Source organism: Peromyscus leucopus, chromosome 7, assembly GCF_004664715.2.
Source record: "Peromyscus leucopus breed LL Stock chromosome 7, UCI_PerLeu_2.1, whole genome shotgun sequence".
Lineage (NCBI taxonomy): Eukaryota > Metazoa > Chordata > Mammalia > Rodentia > Cricetidae > Peromyscus > Peromyscus leucopus.
In genome coordinates this window covers 40,139,828-40,160,854 of record NC_051069.1, presented here as the reverse complement: position 1 = coordinate 40,160,854, position 21,027 = coordinate 40,139,828, and the positions used below count along the sequence as shown (strand labels likewise).

At 43.5% G+C, this 21,027-nt stretch overlaps 1 protein-coding gene across 3 annotated transcripts in view; it reads right to left on the bottom strand.

The window, feature by feature from the left end:
• Nucleotides 1-3,630: 3,630 nt before the first annotated feature.
• The window catches only part of Fli1 (Fli-1 proto-oncogene, ETS transcription factor), a 122,276-nt gene continuing 104,879 nt past the window's right edge, over nt 3,631-21,027 (bottom strand). For all 3 annotated transcript variants that reach the window (XM_037207651.1, XM_028879073.2, XM_037207650.1), the window contains 4 exons: nt 14,157-14,222; nt 11,740-11,799; nt 9,775-9,822; nt 3,631-5,599 (listed from right to left, as the gene is read on the bottom strand). In XM_037207651.1, coding sequence (XP_037063546.1) covers nt 5,070-5,599; nt 9,775-9,822; nt 11,740-11,799; nt 14,157-14,222 — 704 coding nt within the window. In that variant the 3' untranslated portion in view covers nt 3,631-5,069. The remainder of the gene's footprint in view (nt 5,600-9,774; nt 9,823-11,739; nt 11,800-14,156; nt 14,223-21,027) is intronic.

Here is a 21,027-nt window from a genome sequence, read left to right as displayed (position 1 = left end):
TGTGTTGCTTAGGGAATAACAACAAGAAAATGTCTGTACATGTTGAGTTCAGATGTAGCTTTGAAAGCCTATTTTTGATTGCAGTGGTTTGAAAAATCATCACAAAAGCCGGGCGGTGTTGGTGCATGCATTTAATCCCAGCACTCGGGAAGCAGAGGAAGGCGGATCTCTGTGAGTTCGAGGCCAACCTGGGCTACAGAGCAAGTTCCAGGACAGGCTCTAAAGCTACACAGAGAAACTCTGTCTGGAAAAAAAATCATCACAAATGATACCTTGCTCTGGCAGTGACTTTGCTTGGGATAAATGGATATTTCTTTCTTCCTTGGCATTCTGGATCCTTCTCTCTCACTTGAACTACAAATATTCTGTCTGTGGAATGACACTTCATGTATTACCCATGAACTAATCAAACATGTTACACACACTCCCTAACTACATGCAGATATAGTTTAGATACAGCAGTGATCACTTTAAATGTTCTTACATTTCTGGTGGTTTTCGAACACTGAAAATGTTTCACAGCAACAGATATCAGAAATACAATTTCCTTTTGGTATCAACAATATTTTGGGACTAAAACATTAAAACTTCTGCTATACATTGAAAATTTATGACCACCTTCGCCCTATAATTCGTATGTTGAAACCTTAATCCCTAATGTGTGGCTATTTGGAAGTGGGCCTTTTGGGAGGTAACTAAGTCATAATGAGGAGCTCTCATGAAAAGAAGTAATACTCCATATAAAAAAGACCCTAGAGATCTGTTTGGTGCCTGGAACCATGTGTGTGAGAGCACAGTGAGAAGGTGCCCCCCTGTGAATCAGGAACGGACAGTGAGTTCTCCCTGACACCAAATCTAATGCACTTTGGTATTGGACTTCTGGCCTCTAGAACTGTGAATACTGTGTTTCTGTTTGTAAGTCACCCAGCCTGCAATTTGTTGTAGCTTTTCAAGTGGACTAAGACATCCACCTGCTCTGAAGGGCTGTGGACAGGTTGGTAACTGAGAGGGAAGTGAGGAGGATCCGCTTCCATCAGAACCCCTCACAGGGTTGCTGTGCTCTCTCTGCTTTGTTGGCACCACTGATCAGATGTTAGTGTTACAGTTGCTCATGGCACAGATGCAGACCAGTGGACACACTGGATCAGCAGCCAGGATGACAAAAGTATCTGTTTGTTGTGGGTCACAACTTAGCTGAATGTCTGTGAGCTAGCTGAGAACTTTAAATCTGGGCATTGCAGGAATTAAATGCCAGTCCTCTTCCAGCGAATGCTTGTAAGGACAAAAGAGCTCTGGACCAGCTTTTGGAATGTGCAATGAACTACTGTGTGAGATACTCAGGGCACAAGACTGAGCTAAAGTGTTGGAGCTTTGTATGGGAAACAAATCTCTTTAGAGGGCTAACTAGGGGCTAGAGAAATGGCTTAGGAGTTCAAAGCACTTGCTCTCACAGAAGACACAGGTGCATACATGTCAGGCAGATCACACGGCAGTCAGCTCATAACTGCCTTTAACTTGAGTTTCAGGGGGACCTATTCCCTCTTCTGACATCTCTGGGTATTAGCACACATTTGATACATATACATACATATAAGTATATACACACATACACATAAAATAATTTTTTTCCAAAGGGGTGAATGAACAGTGTGAGCATCCCGTTCTTACAGAAGTTGGGCAGGCATGTATGCCTCCTTGTTTTTCCTAATAGTACTTTGTATATTTGCAAACTGATGTGAGAACTTTCTAGTTGATTATTTATAAACACAACTAGTTTTTCTCATTTCTTTTTCTATGCCTGGGCCATTAATGCCAAATCTTCACTCTTTTCTGTTAGAAGGCACCAGGAAATTCATATATGTATATAAACATATGTACTTATTTCACTAATGGTCACTGTTTCTGTTTTGAATGCTGATAGCAGGGGTGATGTAAAGTAAAAAAGAAAACAGAACATCAGCTTTCATGAATTTTTACATCACCTTCTAAAATTTTGTCTTTTTATTCATAACAAATAATTACTCTTATTTTTTCCTGGATAGCATGGGAGACAGATTATAGGACCATTTGAAGACATTAAAAATCCATGGACACCCAAATCCCTTATTTAAAGAACACAGCATTTATGTGCATATCCTCTTAATATCCTTTAAATCATATCTAGATAGTATGTAATACCAAATGCAAGGGTAAACACTATGTAATTCGTTGTTATATTACATTATTAGGTAAAAATGACAGTAAAAGTGTCCATCTATGTTGAGGAAAGAGACAATTATTTATTTTTATTTATGTGTATGGATGTGTGTGTGTGTGTCTGTGTAAGTGTGCTCTATGTGTGTGCAGGTGTCTGAAGATGTCAGAAAAGGGCATCAGATTCCTGGGAGCTGGAATTATAGGCAGTTGTGAGTCCTCCAAAATGAGTGCTGGGCACCCAACCTGGGTCCTCTACAGGAACAGCAATTGCTCTTAACCTCTGGCAGTGTCTCCACCCTACAATTTAAAACAGTTTCTGAATATTTTCAGTTATGGTTGGAGGAATCTACAAATGTATATCTATGGTGTAACAGTTTGTCTATGCAGCATGCAAATCAGCATATATATATATACATATATCTATATATTGAGAATCTATACTTAATGTATTTTATAATGTATGATGCAAGTATAAAAAGTTGGAAATTAGTGTTCAGAACTCATCTCGCTTTCTTCAGGTAGACCTACCTGGTCTAGAAGTTACTCTGTTCAGCTCAGTGAAGACCATAGGTGCCAAGCTCCTTTAAGGAGTACTAGAGTTACTAATTCTGTGAGAGTCCTTGCAATAACAAAGGCTTTTTCTAGTCTTATTCATCTTCATTATAAAACAGAGGAACAAGCTTTCTAACAGTGAAGCCACCCGAAGCAAGCTTCTCTATCGGGCAAAAAATAGAGCTGGAAAGTCTACATAAAACTATCCTGTGGGGCTAGAATGAAGCCAGACCCTTGTTCTCCATTGCAGCATCAGGCCACCTTCTTTGGGTAGAAGAGAGCCAAGTATACCAGGCAAGGTCCTGGAGAGGGCTGAGGCTGTAGGTCCTTGGATGCAGTTTACCCATGACCTTGTCTCTTGCTTACAAATGTTTTAGAAAATGTTAAAAACATCATCAGTAACAGTTTCAAACCTCGCTGATACTGTGCCTTCCACTGTACTGCAGTGTGTTTGGAAATTTATTGATGGTACAAGAAACAAGTAGGAAGTTTTTCCTTGGGGTCAATGAAGTATCACAGTGGATAAAAGTGCGATGTGCAAGCCCAATGATCTGAGTTTGATTCCTAGAAAGCATGGAAAAAAACCTGACATGGAGGTGTGCACCTAACATAGCTGTGGGGAAGCTTGTGGGTCAGCTGACAGGAAGTCCACGGGTGGTACAAATATGAAGAAGCATTCTGCCTTAAAGAAACAAGGTGGAAGGAGAGACTCAACTCATGAAAGTTGTCCTCTGACCTCTACACCTGTGTGATAGCATACACACACACACACACACACACACACACACACACACACACACACACACACACACCAGTAATAAAGATAATTTCCCTGTGGGAAAACCTTTGATCTGGCAGTAAATAAGAAAACAATGTCTTCAGTTCTGAGAGAAGAAGAAGGCACAATTTATTTCAGTCAAATTATTTTACAACAAAGTCTTCATTGGACAGTTGTCAGCTTAACACTTAATATAGTTTAAAAAGTCACGATTACTTGCAAAATTATATATACTTTTTCATCTAAAAATATATTGCATATATGGAGTAGGAGAAGCCCTCGTGTCCACGAGGCAGAGTTTGTTCCTTTCGGGTCATTGCGTCTCTGTTATTTACAAACATTTCTAAAGCACTGCAGATCTAAACCCATCTTTTCTTTAGCTCGGGCACTCCTGTTAAATAACTGTGCCACGGCTTTTCTTCTAAGGACACGGTGACTTGAGACGCCCTGTTTCTGTTCATTAATAGTCACATTATGCTTATTTAAAAAAAAAAAACCAGCTATAAAAACGTACAAATAGCCCAAATGTACAGATTGACAAAAGATGTACAAATTATATTTAAAAAAATAACAATGATTGATTTGATAGTAAAACTGCATTTGTGACCGAGGTCAACTCGTTTATTTACTCTTTTTAATTTTTAATTATTCATTTTTAATACTGTGAGATATAGGAAAATAACTCTGCATAATTTATACAGTAAGTTGCCTTCTGATTGGTTGACCGTGGTCTGGTGGTCTGACAAACGCACAGCGCTTGCGAATCTGTCTGAGTTTAGAAATCCCTATGACTTCTCAAAGTTCTGGGACCCACTGTCATAAAAAAAATAGTTATTTAGTCCTCTGTCCTTCAGGAGTGTCTGTGTTTGTGTTAAACGCTCTCAGTTCACATTCTGACTCTTTCTGGAGAGAATGTTTAGCCAAGTGCATATTGCCCATTGAGAAGGATTTTTGTGATACCCATGGCTTCTTAAATACACACATACACACATATCTTTCTTTTAAATTCCAGTTGGGCGAAAACTTCACTGGCCTCAAAGCCAGTGTTCCAGTTGCCATCTGCTGAATTAAGTCATCCTAAGATAAGATTATAAACATCCTGACTTGATTTTCACTAAGTCTCAAACTAGACCGTTACTGGTCAAGTCCATGATTCCTATGGAACCTACAATGAGACCCGTGTGTTCATAAGAAAATGCTTTGGTCATAAAAAATATAAAGAAAATTTATACTTCTTTCTCAGAACCATGGTATAACCATTCCAGTAACCTAAATATTTAACTCATTAGATGATAGGAGGTTGAGAATCCAAACTGGTGTACTGGCCCATGGAATGATTCATTTTTTTTTTTTTTCAGGTAGAGGAAGCAAAAGTTTTTGACATAAAAATAATCATTTAAAAGAACAAATGCAAAAATTTCATCCAAAAGAAAGAATGTCCAGTTTTCTTGTCTGTTCAGGGCCACTTATGTCCTTTAGAGTCCAGAGCATCCAGGAAAAGTGAGGGCTTGAACTGCAGCCAGAAGGTTGCTGGTGTTAAGTTCTAGTAGTAGCTGCCTAAGTGTGAAGGCACATGGGTGTTAGGATGGCGGGGGACACTGGGGTTGGGGTAGATCCCGGCAGTGGGGGAGGTCCAGTATTGTGACGCTGCTCCGAAGAAGCTGGAGGAGGTGACAGGCATGGAGGATGGGTGGGGAGGGACAAAGTTCACCTTCTGTTGATGGGCGTGGTAGGAGGGCATGTAGGAGATATCAGAAGGGTACTTGTACATGGACGACTCAGTTGGATGTGGCTGCAGGGCCTGGGCAATGCCATGGAAGTCAAATTTGTAGGCATACCTTTTGCCATGCACTTTGGTCATAATGTTTTTATCATAGTAATATCGGAGCGCCCGGCTCAGCTTGTCGTAATTCATGTTGGGCTTGCTCTTCCGCTCTCCCCAGCGCCGGGCCACCTCATCGGGGTCCGTCATTTTGAACTCTCCGTTGGTCCCCTCCCAGGTGATACAGCTGGCATTGGCACTGTCAGATAGTAGCTCCAGGAGGAACTGCCACAGCTGGATCTGCCCACTTCCTGCAAGGCAGTGAGGACACAGAAGAGAACGGTCTCAGTCCTGATGCTTAAACATGGCAATTTTCATCCTTCCTAAGAAACCTTTTATTTCCTCTTATGTCAGAATCATGGGGACAACCCTGTCCTTTAGAAAGCAGAAATAGACACATAAGAACGGTACGTTTTACAGAGCCTAGGGTGACTGATGATCAAAGTGTGGTAATTAGCATGCCCATCACTTCAAATGCTGGATCATCATTAAAGATCCTCTTATCCAGCTAGTTTGAAAGGTACAATAAATACTGTTAACTCTACTGCTTGCCACTGGGATTAGCTTATTAAGCAAGGTTAGATCTTAAGACAAATGGGCGCAAAGGTTGATAATGAAGTGTTGGCTTTGCCTGTCTGAGTAAGCTGTTATGATCTCAGGGAAGCCAAGTCCCCACATCCTTTGGTTAAGATTTTTGACTCTTTCCTTCTACCTAGCCCAGGGTCACTATCTAATATCTACTTAGTACCGAAGTCCCTCAAGCCACTTCCTGTCAGCCTTAAGGAGTGTCAAGCATCTCAGAACCTCTTGGATGTGTGCTGTGGATATCACTCTATATAAATAAAACACTGATGGCCAATGACCAGGCAGGAGGTAGGTGGGACAAGGAGAGAGGAGAATTCTGGGAAGCGGAAGGCTGGGGGAGAGACACTGCAGCCACCGCCAGGAGAAGCAGCATGTAGAGACTCTGGTAAGCCACCAGCCACGTGGCAAGGTATAGATTTATAGAAATGGGTTAATTTAAGATAAAAGAACAGTTAGCAAGAAGCCTGCCACGGCCATACAGTTTATAAGTGATATAAGCGTCTGAGTGATTATTTTATAAGTGGATTGTGGGACTGCGGGGCTTGGGGAACCTGGAGAGAAGCCCTTCAGCTACAAATGGCGCCCAACGGCTTGAGTTTCCACCTTAAACCTGAGAATATTTAATAACCAATTCTAAAACAGAGCCAAAACCAGGTTCCTGCTTCTTGTCTCATATGAGCAGCTAGACGCCGCAAAACGCAGGTTTGAACACTGGCGGGTTCCTGGCGAGTGCGTTTGACCGGCAGTATGGCGGGAATGAGGGTCTGCAGAGGCACATTATGCTGTGTAGTAGATTTAGTCTTTACTAGTATTTTTTTAAAAAAAGGTTTCTGGGCTACATGCTGCTTTGATAAAAGCTTAGACCCACTATTTCTGAGACTTGATGACTCCCAGAGCTGGCGGAAAACGTACCACTGCCATGTTGGGAAGCTGAAGTGGGCGGAGCCAGCAGCCACAGCACCGTTTCAGGCTTACAATGTGCAGTTTAAAGCAATAGGCTCAAGGCTCAAGGTAATATAAAACATAAGCACATAAAGATGGCTACCACACAGAGAATCTGGATTATGTTCTCTTTGATATTCATAACTAAACAAAAACATTTGATTACAAAAGCTGTTGAGTTATGCCAAAATTTATATTTTAAAGGTACCTTGGCTTCAAAATTTGGATATAAGGATATGTTACTTTGGAAAAGAGGTTCTGCTTTTGTTTCCACAGAAAGCCAGAGGCTGTGGACTTGTTCCAGATTAAGATACATCAGGTTTCACCAGCCAAGACCCCCTGAAAGGACTCCGATGACACCATGGCCCAGATGATCCAACATCCAGAGCGGTTTCAAGGCAACTGGTTCACACAATACAGCCTCACGGACTACCCCATAGGTCTAAAATTTTCTTTGCGTCCTCATAAGATACAGCGCCCCCCTCCAGCAGGAAGTAGTAAGAGATGCTACGCCCAAATTCCCAAATATACCAAACTGGCTTTAGAGGTGGAATTGGCTCACTCCCCCTCTAAACCCAGACATATTGCTTTAAAAAAAAAAAATGGTTAAGTGATTCTTGTGTCCCAAATCAGAAGAGCCCTCTGGTGTGGGACAGAGAAAAACCAATATTTTTATTTAAAACAGGTTGATTATAAATGTGATCTCTTTCTGAAAAAGAAAAGGGGATATGATATATAGGAGGATATGGAGATGATAAGATAAAAGGGTAGATTAATGAACCTACTTTTAAAGAACAACTTGTTTAAAATGTTTTACATTGGTATAGATTTTAGTTTATGCTTAAAATGTTTTACATTGGTATAGATTTTGGTTCATTGATACAGACTTGAGGTTGATTTTGTTATACTGTATATATATATATATATATATATATATATATATATATATATATATATGTTTCTATTCTTGTTTGAGGTATTGTGTTTATATAACTCATTTAAAATTGTAATGGATAATTAAAAAATAGATTAATAATTAGTCATCTATGATAATCATATATGTAGCCATGTTAGTTAAGTCTTCTAGGTATACATAGATATATTTCAGATAGATAGGTAATCTTCAAACACTTCATAGACCTGGAGAATATGGCATTTAAATAACTTAGAATTCTGTTGACGTGAGACACAATTGCTCCTGGCTGCACCAATTGATCCCGAGAGAATGTTGGGCTTCTAAGACATTTCCATTTGGAAGTTTGTCTTTTTGGCACAAAATGGCCTACTGGGCAAAGAATTGCCCTTGCCTTGATGGCTGACAGTACAAATGCAATGCTGTCCTTTCTGGACAAGCGGGACACAAGAAAAGCGACTACTGTACTCTGCCAAGACAGGGTAAGATGGTCTCTTAAAATTCCTGCTTCTAAAAATGGTCTGTCAGATACTCTAGGCCTGTAGCCAATTTGAATGCACCAACAATGCTGAGAAACATTAGGTGACTGTCCAGGCTGCCAGCTGTCTTGGTCTACTCTTGCAAGATTCCCGAAAGTTGCTTGCATCCATCTACCATTTCTCAGGTACCATTATGTTCCTTCTCAGGTCTTTGATGTGGTTGAAGACTAGATAGTCGTAATTTCCTCAGTTATGATAAAAGATAAGTTAGCTATAAAACCTTAAACTCACAAATATAAGATAGATAAGACATCTTCTTTAATATTGTAACTATAATTCTTGCTCGGTAATTGTTTTGTTATATGTAATTTTACCATGTTAAAGTTAAAACCTTCCTTTTTAAAAAAAGAAGAAAGGGGAAGTGCTGTGGATATCACTCTATATAAATAAAACACTGATGGCCAATGACCAGGCAGGAGGTAGGTGGGACAAGGAGAGAGGAGAATTCTGGGAAGCGGAAGGCTGGGGGAGAGACACTGCAGCCACCGCCAGGAGAAGCAGCATGTAGAGACTCTGGTAAGCCACCAGCCACGTGGCAAGGTATAGATTTATAGAAATGGGTTAATTTAAGATAAAAGAACAGTTAGCAAGAAGCCTGCCACGGCCATACAGTTTATAAGTGATATAAGCGTCTGAGTGATTATTTTATAAGTGGATTGTGGGACTGCGGGGCTTGGGGAACCTGGAGAGAAGCCCTCCAGCTACAGATGTGGCTGTGGGGAGTCGCAGGGAGAGGGTACCTCGTGGACTTAAGGGTTCACTAAGTGGACTGTCCTTCAGCAGAGTTCTAGTGAGTGGCTTTTAGTGCTAAGTTCTGCACAGAAGAATGTGGACAGAGGTAAAAATAACAGGAGGGCATGCTGGGTACAGTCTTTATCTTCTGGACAAGAATGGTCTGGTTCTAAAGAACAGGGAAGAGGCCTGTCCACAGCTTGTGTTTCCTGGAGTGTGGCAGGGGCAGTAGGCATATAGGCCTGGAGGTTGATGCCTCCAACTCCCAATGTGTTTAGAAGAACACATTTGAGAGTTACTTTTAATAGCAAATCTTTAACACAATGTCGAGTTCACTTGATATGCGACTCGTTAGGGACACATTTCTTTTGAAAAGACCAGATAACTATAATACTCAAGCCAAAACACTTGGGGACATTTACTCATGAGCCCCGTATGAAGAGTAACTGAGAGCATCTGCCCTCAGTGCAACATCTCCTTGGGTCGTTGACCACGAACATAAACATCTGTGCAGTGGTGCAGTGTGAATACCTTTGTTCTCCAGAAGCACCTGCAGTCAGTGCAGGACTGCTGCTGTGCATAACTGAACTTTGTTTGACTAAGGAAGCACAGACAGCTCCCCAGACAGGTTTGGACTCAGGACTAAGGTTGCTGTGACCTTACGGATACAGAGACCATTCTGGAAAGAAAGGCTTGCCAGCCAAGGTTAACTCACCAGGGTTGGCTAGGCGGCTGCTGGTTGGGCCCAGGATCTGATAAGGATCTAAGGAAACAACAAGAGAAGAAGTTTGCTTCACTCCTCATTGAACAAATTGACAGCAGCATCATGGTGAAGAAACCTCAATGGTTCCCACTTTATCTCAGGGTCAGAGGAAAGCTTGATCAAAGACCTTGGTCACAGTTCCGGCCCAGTCAACACGAAATAGAAACAGCACCATCTCTTCACATTTGGTTTCTAAACTTTTAGATTATGCCATTGTTATCCCCACCCCTCCCCGGCCCCAAATCTCCCACAGATTTGCAAAGGAGCTGGCTAACATTTTGTCACAGAGTGAATAAACTGAAGGATTGCTTATTAAACGGGCTTAAGGAGTCCCAAGGTGATGACGAGCCGGGAATACTCTTCCTAATGCTGAAGACATCACACACATCTGAGTTTTCTGATGGACCATAAAAGCCACCCGGCAGCCTGGGTTCTAGTCCCAGCTATGTCATGAACAGAATCATGGTTTGGACAACCTCTGGGTATCAGTTTCCTCAGCTAAGAAGGGTGGGTTGGGATCCTGGCCACACTTCCCTTCCACCAAAATACTGGGATTTTAAGCTTGGAAATGTCAGCCCTAACCAGAATTCATATTTTATCTCTGAAATAACTGTTTTTCCAGTTATAATTGTAATTATTAACAAGTTAATGCAGCTTCTTCTTAAAACTTTGAATTAACTCAAACGTTCTTAAAGTTTTTTAGTTCCCCTTCTTTTTTATTAACTTTTAATATTTATTTAAACGACACTGAAATAGTTTGGGCAGATGATATTAGATTTCCTGCCCCCCACCCCCAGAACTTTTTAAAAATTTGCTCCACCTGACTTGGTTTTAACTTGAATTTCACCTTTTATTCACTCTCTGTATTTGGGGTGGAATATTTTCCCCTCCCAAAGCTAATGGCTTGTTCAGCTCTGAATTCAGCTCCATCATGTCTGAAAGACAGTGGTGCTGAGAACCACGGCTGTCTTCAGATCTGTGAAAGGCCTTCGTGTGGACCTTTCCCAAGAAGACAAAGTGGCCAGAGGGGAAGCTGAACAGAGGATGCTGGCTCAGAAAAGAATTGAGCCAAAGGTAGGGTTGTCAACTTCCTGTTCGCTGTAAGCACAGGGGTGGGGATGGCATGTCACAGGAGGTCATGCTGGAGAGGGTATTATAGATTGCACTCTCTACATCATCTCAGCAGTAAGAGTCTCTAGGTTCATGGCTTCAGAATTCCTCTGCCTTAACTGCTAAAAAGATCCATCCCTAGGCAAGGGCATCTCCAAAGTAGGGTTTAGTGACGTGTAAAAGGCTTGGACGGGAAGAGGGCTCCGGAGCTCCAGCTGCACTTGTCTTTTAAGAATTCCTTTTGCCCACCTGGGCCTCTGCTCCCTTCTTCTACAAAATAAGGCATCGGGCCATTTCAGCTTGAAGTCCCTTTTCTGTCTGATATTTAACTAATCGTTTCCTGAGTCCAGTACTTGCTACTTCATTCCAGATACTCTCTTAGAAAGAAGAGACAATGTGGGAAGCAGAGTTGCCCCTTGGTGTACATAGGGGATTGGTCCTAAGTCCCAACGAGGCTGTTAAAATCTGTAAAGTTCTTTACAGACAACGGGGCATTTGGATATAATCTATGCACATCCATCCATGTTCTTTAAATCATCCCATGATTACCTATAGGATACAAATGCTATGCAAAGGGCTGTATTGCATTGTTGAAGGAATAATGAAAGACCACAAGTCTGTATCCATTCAGTACAGATGCAGATCCTTCCCTGAGTGTTATCAATCTGTCTGCGGTTGGTTAGATTCCTAGACACAGAGCCCATAGATGTGGAGGGTCCACGGTCCACTGTCCCACTCCTCCATTTGACTGTGGAATCCACAGTTGCATACCACACAAGGGAGAGGCTACACATCGGAGGCAGGTACCTGGCTGGGGCCGTTGCTCAGCATTCTTGCCCATAGTCTGTGCTCCTCCGAGGGGAGGACCTGTGGAGAAGAAAGCCAAGGTGATGAGTGGACTGTTCCTCATGGGCAGGAAATGTTCTTGTCTTATATCCCCCAGAAGGAGGGCACATAACTGTTGCATGAATCTTAGAAGGTCTTATTAATAAAATCAAACCTGAGGTCAGTTATTGGGGTGAATGCTGGAAGATCAGAGAAGCAGAACAAGCCACAGCTACCTCGCCTTGCCAATTCCTCAGCTGATCCTGTTTCCTCAGACTGGATGCCTCTGAGTTCTCATCCAGAATGAATCTCAGCTGAACTGCTGCTCGAAAGCCTGAAAGCTTAACCAGCCAAAATGCTTCTAGTTTCTGGTCTTCACGCCTTATATGTTTCTGCTTTCTGTCATCACTCCCTGGGATTAAAGGCTCACTTTCTGGGATTAAAGGCGTGAGTCACCATGCTTGGCTGTATCCTTGAACACACAGAGATCCAGATGGATTTCTGCCTCTGGAATGCTAGGATTAAAGGTGTGTGCTACCACTGCCCAGCTTCTGCTATGGCTTGCTATTAGCTCTGACTCCCCAGGCAACTTTATTAACATACAAATAAAATCACATTTCAGTACAAATAAAATATCACCATACATAACTGCTGTCTACCCAGTTTCTCATTGACTCATGAGTTCATTTTATTGTGAATACTTACCATGTTGCCATGCTGGTACTGGTCTCCAGGCAGAAAATTGAGCAATGAACTTATATGTTTTAACAGGAGAGACAACATGAAACAATGCCTGCTGATACAGGGTTGTAGAGTTCATTTGAAAAGTGGGACCTCAACTGGGAGAGTGGGTAAAATTGTTTGCTGGAGAAGCATGGGGACATGAGTCCAGATCCTGAGCATCCACGTAAAAAAAGTGTGGTGTGGCTGCACACATCTGTAACTCGGGTCCCAGGAAGTGGGTGGAGCTAGCAGAGACAAGAGGATTGCTGAGAAACAGGGAGCTCCAGGCTGTGTCAGGGGACAAGACAGAGTGATGGACCAATGCCTTCCTTTGGTCTCCATGTGCATGCACGGGAATGTGCCCACACATGTGCTCCCCCTGCCCAATGCACACACATGTGTCTCTCCATGCAAACAGATAAGTTAAAAAAAAAAAAACAACAACAGGATCTTTATAGGCATCTCTCCTGAGGAAGTGACATTTGGGCAAAGATGACCTGTTTCCTATGATTCTGCGTTTTGTGAGGGCCCATTCATGGTATCTCACACATGCCCTCTCCATTCCTTTCTGGCTTCCTCATTTTGAATGTCTGCTGCTTTTTGTGTGGTCTGTGGCTGGGTGTGGCTGGGTGTGACTGGCTTCCCCACCCGGCTCTCTCTTCTCACTGACCCATTATTCTGTTGAGCATTTCAGTGACTCCTTTCGATGAAGATTTAAGGTCTATTTTCACAGGACCATTCACAATCCCTTTCTTACCTTTTGTCCAGCACACATCCTAAACTCCAGGAGTCTGAAGTTCTCACTGGCAGACATGGCCACCATGGTCTTCTCTGACCTCCACCTCTCCAGGCTCACCTATCTTCTCTCGCTCCCTAGACCTAAACCTGGCCTGTCCTTGTAGCACTAACTCAAATGGTAGCAGGTGCACAGGCATTCCTTGTGTAGATTTAAAATGTTGCTTGTGTACCCGATTTCTCTCTCCTGCCTAACTCTCTAGTCTGTGCCTGGCTCATCGAAATGCTGTATGCAGAATGAACAAATAATACACACTCATAACTGAGATAGACCCTGGTTATCGCTTGTACAATTGCAGCCTCATTCTTAAAATAACTTGCTTCACCTCCCTTCCATTTCCCAGCAGTTTTACTTTTTGGAGACAGTAATATGGACACATTGGTCGAGGAGTGAATCATTCTCTCTCATCACCCCTTGATGGAAGATACTGGGTGGGTTTCAACAAACCATCACCTCATCACTGTAGGACAAATTAGTGTTTATGACACACACCATCTCCTCATATGTTATCCTTCGTGCCAGTCTCTCTAACTGGGACTAGGGACATTGGCATGACTAAGCCCTGTCAAGTGGAGAATCCAAGTCCTAGAGATTCGCTTTCCTGTCTGAAATAACAAAATCTGGACCAGTCATTTTTCTTTTATGAATCAACTTGTCCCAAGAAACCTTCAAACTTTGTAAGTTCTAAAACCAAGCCAAGTGCAGCAAAACAAACCTCAAAAGTATGAGCAGCCCCTACAAATTCATATTGATATCTCATCAGACAGCATGGGGACAAATGCTTGTTCCTAGTGTGTATCTCACAACCCTATTCCCACCTCCCAACTTCCGGCTCCCAGAAAATATTTCTGTCCCAGAGAATGGTTTGCTATTTACTTACTTTTGTTGAGGCCAGAGTTCATGTTATTGCTCCATCCTCCTCTCCTGACTGAGTCATAAGAAGGGTCTGTTGAGAAATAACAAATGGGGGCACATTAGGTTTGTTTGGCAATATGAAGATGCTCTCTTGGTGATCAGAGGAGGTTAAATTTATTTCATCAATAGTTAGCTAAGCACCACTAAATTTCTGAAGTTTACTCTTCCCTGAGGACTGTGGGGTAGGGTGATGGAAATACATTAACTCTAATTTTGGGATTGTCTCATCTGGGAACTGAAGCAATAGGAAGGATCCTGAACTTGAAGTTGGAGGATTGGCTCAAAATCTATCACTGTCACTATTTGTTGTGAGATGTGGGCTGGATCATAAGACTTACTTCCCTGATCCTTGTCTTTATAGAATAAAATTTTTGTATGCATTGTCTACTTTATGGGGTTATGCTAATGATCAAGCGAGAATACCTGTGAGCTACCTTGTAAGGTTTCCTAAAAGTACCAATGACCATAAAGTAAGGGGAAAACACCTATTCAAAGATGACTAGCAAGGGTCTTGGTCAGCTCTGAAGAGCTGAGGAGTGGTGTCTGGATGAAAGGTCCCCTGGGCAGAGCATCTCAAAGTCCAGTTCTATGATACTCCTGCAAGGCCAACTCCAGCATCAGCTCATGGTACCAGTGCTGTGGAATGGCAGTCAGAGGTGTGCCCACACTGTAGGCTGTCCAAGGCCTCTTAGACATTTCTATAGGCAGGAAAGAGCTTAATCTGATAACCACACAGGAAGAGGAAAGGCCAGAGGGATGGTTGGAACTAAGACTGAGCAAGAATGAGCAGACAGAGATGTTCCAGCTAGGCAGGCTGGTACTATATGGACTCTGAACTTTGTGGTACTCAACTTTTCTGTTTCTACAATCATGTTCAGAAACTGCTTAAGTAACTGCCTAAAACAGTCCTCATTTCCTTTCGCATTGTGCGAATCCCATTGAGACATGGTACAGACCCACCAGAACGGTAAAGATACAGAATTATGACTCAAAGTCTTTCCCTGAACAACAAAGGAACCATAAAAACCATCTCAATAGACGGAACACAAACCTCATCAAATAACTGTCTCTAGGGGTGCAGCAGAAACCATCCCCATTGGGCTGTCCTGAGCCTCTCAAACAAATTAGAATAAGGGCCGGGAGGATGGATGGATGGAGGGCTGAACGGATGGATGGATGCATACATGTATGCGTGCATCTGATTGCCTGGCTTCACTATTACTGGCTAAGATAAACCAAAAGACAGGAAGTGTCCTTGTGGAAAAATCCATGTGCACAGGCACATTCCTCATGGCTCTGGAAAAGTCAGTTCAGTTTTTAAAATTATAGTCTTTAGCAATTGGCACAAAAAGTAAAACAGAGCACGGGGCGGGAGGGGGCATGGCTGGAGAGGGAGATGGGGAACAGGACAAGGAGTCACAACTCAACTTTAAGTTGTGTGTTTTTATTTTTGACCTATTTTCCCTTTGTTTCCTGAAAACAGACTCTTCTTGCTTAAAAACAAGCAAATGGTAAGCCAAGAAGCAATGGTTATGAGCTTGGAATGGGGCTGATGACTTTATGGACACTTTCTGAAGGGTTCTGTGGAGCTCCACAGGAGTGCATGTAGCTTTAAGATAAGCCACAGGCAAGGGGAGAGTCCGCTAAGTTTTTCTTTGGTCAGGAACAGGTTGCCAGTTTGTCCTCCTGTCACTGGGTCACTGATTTGGGACCAACTTTCTCTACTGGCTGTGTACATGAAGTGCCGTACAAAACAAGGTCCTTACATTTAGACATGACACAATCCCCAAGATAGTCAGGAATTGTCGTCGTGTGCCAAAGACATGGTTGAGATGTCACTGGCTTACTGGAGACTAAGGAGGAAAAGGTAAGTAGCATTGGGGGCCTGCGGGACTTGAGTGGGACCTAACTGGAGGGTAGAGAGTGAGCCATGCAGCCAGGAACAGAGATGGGTGGTGTGGTGCTGTGGCCATGCTGGCATATAGGGATGTAGAGGGAGAGAAGAAAAGGACCAGGAAGAGAGGGTTGAGTGGCCATTCAAGACCTTGTGGGAGCTAAGCTAGCATCTTTGTGGCCTTCGTGATTCAGACAATAGGGTCAAAGGAGGTTCCGTGTGTAGTGACTCCAAGAAGGCCAAGTGTGAAGGACTCATGCATCCCAGGTGCTGTGGGGAAAGCACAGAAGACCTAAGGGGGTAGAAGCCATTCTAGAGGGACAGAACAGAAAGTAGAATTGAAAGTGATGAATGCAAATGCCTGTTTTAGGGTTGCTACTGCTGAAACACCATGACCAAATGAAACACCATGACCAAAACAACCTGGGGAGGAAAGGATTTGTTTCAGCTTACACTTCCAGGTAACAGTCCATCACTGAGGGAAGTCATGACAGGAACTCAGACAGGGCGGAACCTGGAGGCAGGAGCTGATGCAGAGGCTATGAAGGGGTGCTGCTTACTGGCTTGCTCAACATGGCTTGCTCAGCCTGCTTTCTTATAGAACCCAGGACCACCAGCCCAGGGGTGGCATCACCCACAGTGGCTGGACCCTCCCTCATGGATCACTAATTAAGAAAATACCTTACAGCTGGGTCTTACATAGGCATTTTCTCAACCCAGAGTGCCTTCTTTCAGATGACTCTAGCTTGTGTCAAGTTGACATAAAACTAGCCAGTACAGTAAGTAAAAAGGAGGGAACCCCATTAAATTACAGGAATTGGTGTATGACATCTGAAGTCTGAAGCACCCCTAAGATGTCTTAAACTTCCCAACCTACACTTGTCTCAGAAAGCACTTCTATAATTGTTCTGAATAATTGCTTCTAAGTCCACTCAGGACTATGACTACAGTTACCTTTGACTTCTTGTTGCCTTTTCTTCTATTATTTTATTCTGGCTCTCAGGACAGAGCAGGTGTATGAAAGTTCCAGAAGGTAGGAATGAATTTCCTGGGTAGTCACCAGATTCTTTGGTAACTAAATGTTTTGAAGTTGAAGCTTGAGGAAGAGTGTGATAGTCCATCTTTTCTAAGATTCAGCAGACCCCGGGGGCGGGGGATGCTGAGCTTCATAGGCAGATGCTCCCACAAGCATATCTTGTGTCAAAGGCTAGCAGTTCAGCCAACCATTCAGCCCTCCCATGGGTGAAAACAGAAGTGTTTTAGACAGAGAGGCTGCTCCACAGTCAGCCTGTGCAGTGTTCTCATTCTCAAGTTCACAGAGCAATAAATGGCCAATACCATCAGCAGGCATCTTCAGCCAACATGTGGCCCATTCAGTGGAATCAGACATGGAAAACATGGACTTCCCTCTTATCAGTCTTCTTGTTCCTCTCTACATATGTGGAAATCCTTTCTCTGGCCGCTAAGCCTGTAAAGCCCAGCCAATGCTCATTTACTGTACAATCTAGTGAATGCACCACGAAGGGGCTGGGATGCAGAAGACATCTTTGTCACATAAGACTGAATTAAAACCCATAATTGAGAATGAAGTACCAAGACGGGAAAGGCCAAGGCCAAGAGTGTCGATCTGCCTTGGATGTTTGAAGACTAGAAAGCCTTGGAGCTGAAGTGAAACGTTCAAGTCTTCCACATATGTAGAGAGGAACAAGAAGACTGATAGGAGGGAAGTCCGTGTTTTTCATGTCTGATTCCACTGAATGGGCCACACGTTGGCTGAAGATGCCTGCTGATGGCATTGGCCATTTATTGCTCTGTGAACTTCAGAATGAGAACACTGCACAGGCTGATTGTGGAGCAGCACAGGGACCAGCATGACCCACATTAAAGAAATGTCACCAGTCCTAAGACCTGCACCATTGCCACACATGAAAAGTACTCGGAGCAGAAACATGCCAACCAATTTGTCAATTGCACACACCCCCGCCCCCCCGGCTTCTCTCCATCCTTCTTATCCTCCTTTCCCATTTTCTTACCTATCACCTCATCATTCATTAATTCATGCTTGTTATCCACACAGGACCATCAGGTCCTCACAGGCGACTGCTTTTATGGTTTGGAGTATGTGGCAACACTGAGAACAGTGCTTGCATATGGTGAGCACACAAAAAATACATGTGGAACACACGACTGAATAGACAATGTCTTCTCCTTGTTAAATACACACAATCCCTGTTGTCGTCTACTAGCAGAAAAGAATCCAAGACTCTTACCCTCCTGAACTAGGTCTCTAGCTACTTTAGGCTTGTGGTGTGGGATTATACACTATGTTAACACTGTCTGGGCAGCAGTCCACCTATTTTGAAGTGGAAGCTGAAAGCATGACCCTTCAGGAAGGTCAGGAGCTGGGTACCACTCATTTATGTGCCTGGATCATTAGGAGATAGCACATAGGATGGTGGTCCCATAAGGTTACATCATCTTGTGATGCCATCACCACCAAAGTACATTCTGATGTTTATATGGGTATAAAAATAACCCAAAATGGCATTTATCAGAACTGGTCCCATTGTTCAACAGGATAATGTCATCACTAAAATGAGGGATTGCTTTTTCTCCTACTAAATGTGCCCCAAGTGAAAATTTGGCAATGTGGTCAGCTCTAGTGCCAGACACATGGACAGACATATCTGCCACCAACGTGAAAAAGCTGGAGCAGGGGCAAGCCTGCTGCACAAATTCCTGCAAACACCCTGGCTCCAGAGCCTGATGCTGCCCGGTGGTAGCCAGTGTCAGCCCGTGCTCGACCTACAGGCTGTGGTGACTCCCAGCAGCTGGGTGCACACACACAGACACCCCACACATGGTGCATGGCGTCTGCCTCTTGACAGCTTGCTTTGGAGAAGAAAAGTTTGGGGTGGCCAAAAACTCAGTGTCAAAAATGTGACAGTTCAGGCCAGCGCCCAAGGTGACACTCTCAGGCCTTCTCTGTGGTGGCAGATGGCTTTATCAGCAGAAAATTATGCCCTGATTCTGACAAACTCTCTTTCTACTTCGGGGAAGGCTGACACCCCCTGGCTTTAAGGAGTACTAAGATGACAAATCCTATTGTGATCCCTTTGCTGAGCAACCACCAGTGGGCTTTGCCTACGGTTTCTGGTTTCAGGCAGTCCTGAGGTCAGTTTTTGCCAAAGCAAAGAGACCTGGGCCTCATGCCGGGGGTTCTGGACTTTGCCAGCCATTGTGGATAATTTAGCTTCCCATCTATGGCGCCCTGAACAGTTTCTCCATTATGCAATGCTCAGTGTGGCTGAATGCGACACTAAATGGCCTCTTAGATTCCAAGACAGCCTCCCAGGGTAGAGTAATATGAGCTGCGAGCCCTGCTGGAAGGGGAAGGCTTTTGCTGGCTGTGACCATGGCATAGACACACCAGTGTTAAATCAGTCCTGGAAATATGGCATTCACCTCTGGAAAGACCTTGTTTTCTACTCTGATGCCTTCAGTCAACTGTCTGAGGCCCAGGTGCATCAGCCTTTACACAGCTCTTGACTTTGTCGTGACATCATCCCTCAGCCGTCAGCAGCACACAGAAGTCTCTCTTTTGGTCCCTTACTACCCTGGGCCCTGCTCGCCATGACTTGGTGGAAAAAGATGCACTTTCCTTGAAACTTCTCATTGAATTTCTGGGTTATTTTTTTGTTGGGCAGGCTGGCAGTCTCTGTGCTGTTTGTACTTGGAAAACCTAGGTCTGTTTGCCAATCTTTCAGGGTACTCAGTGAACCCAATAGGTAAAGCTTGGTCTTTGTTTGGGGACAGTCAGGTGTATTAGGGCATGTGTCTTTGTGACTTTCTCAGCTGATTTTCTGTTTGAGGTCCTGTGCTTCTAGTAGGTTCTATCTCTGTAGAGGTGGCTTTTCTGACCACTGACCTGACTGGGCTTCTCTGCTTTGGGCTCTCCTTTGGGCTGAACCCCTTCTGCAAAAGCCAACTCTGCTTCCTGAATCCCTAGTTCACAACTCAGGACCAGCATCTCATCTGCAGTCATTTCTATGATGCCCCTGTTTACATCAGCCATGACTTGCTCTTGTCTGACCTACTGGCCTGAATCCTACTTTAAATACAGGGCAAAAGTTACTAACCCAGACAATGGGCAGTCTAAGCAGAGTTTGGGGCTTTGTCCCGGTGATGCCCTTTCTTGCTAGAGTCTCATGGTGATTTCAGTGGCTACACATGACCCTGGGATCAAGTAGAGTCTAACCCCAACTCTGTCTTCGTTCCTCTTAGTCCTTTGGTCATGTTATTCTGTCTTTTTGAACTTCAACTTTTGCTTCTCTAAAAAGCAGAATAACTGGCCTGGCGATGGTGGCACACACCTTTGATTAGAGCACTCAGGAGGCAGAGGCAGGGGAATCTCTGATCCATAGAATGAGTTTTAGGACAGCCAGGGCTACACAGAGAACCCTTGTCTGGTAGTGGTGATGGTCAGGGAATCAAGATAACAAATGCCTTACAAACTTGCTATGAGGATCAACTGTGTTTTCCATAAACAGGAATTTTAAAATGTACATGATATACACATAGTCTGTTCCATCCTGCCTTTACCTCTACAGTAAAAGGAGGTTACAAAACTCATTCAGTAAGACCTTGAGATGCCGGGCAGGGGTGGCGCATGCCTTTAGTCCCAGCACTCGGGAGGCAGAGGCAGGCAGATCTCTGTGAGTTTGAGGCCAGTCTGGTTTCCAAAACGAGTTCCAGGAAAGGCGCAAAGCTACACAGAGAAACCCTGTCTTGAAAAACAAAACAAAACAAACAAACAAACAAACAAAAAAACCAGGAAGACCTTGAGAAGGAACAGGAGCTCAAAAATCCCAAAGGGCCAGTTCTACTCTGGTGCTCTTGGACAGTGATTCTAAGATGTGAGTTTCTTGCAAAGGAGGAGATG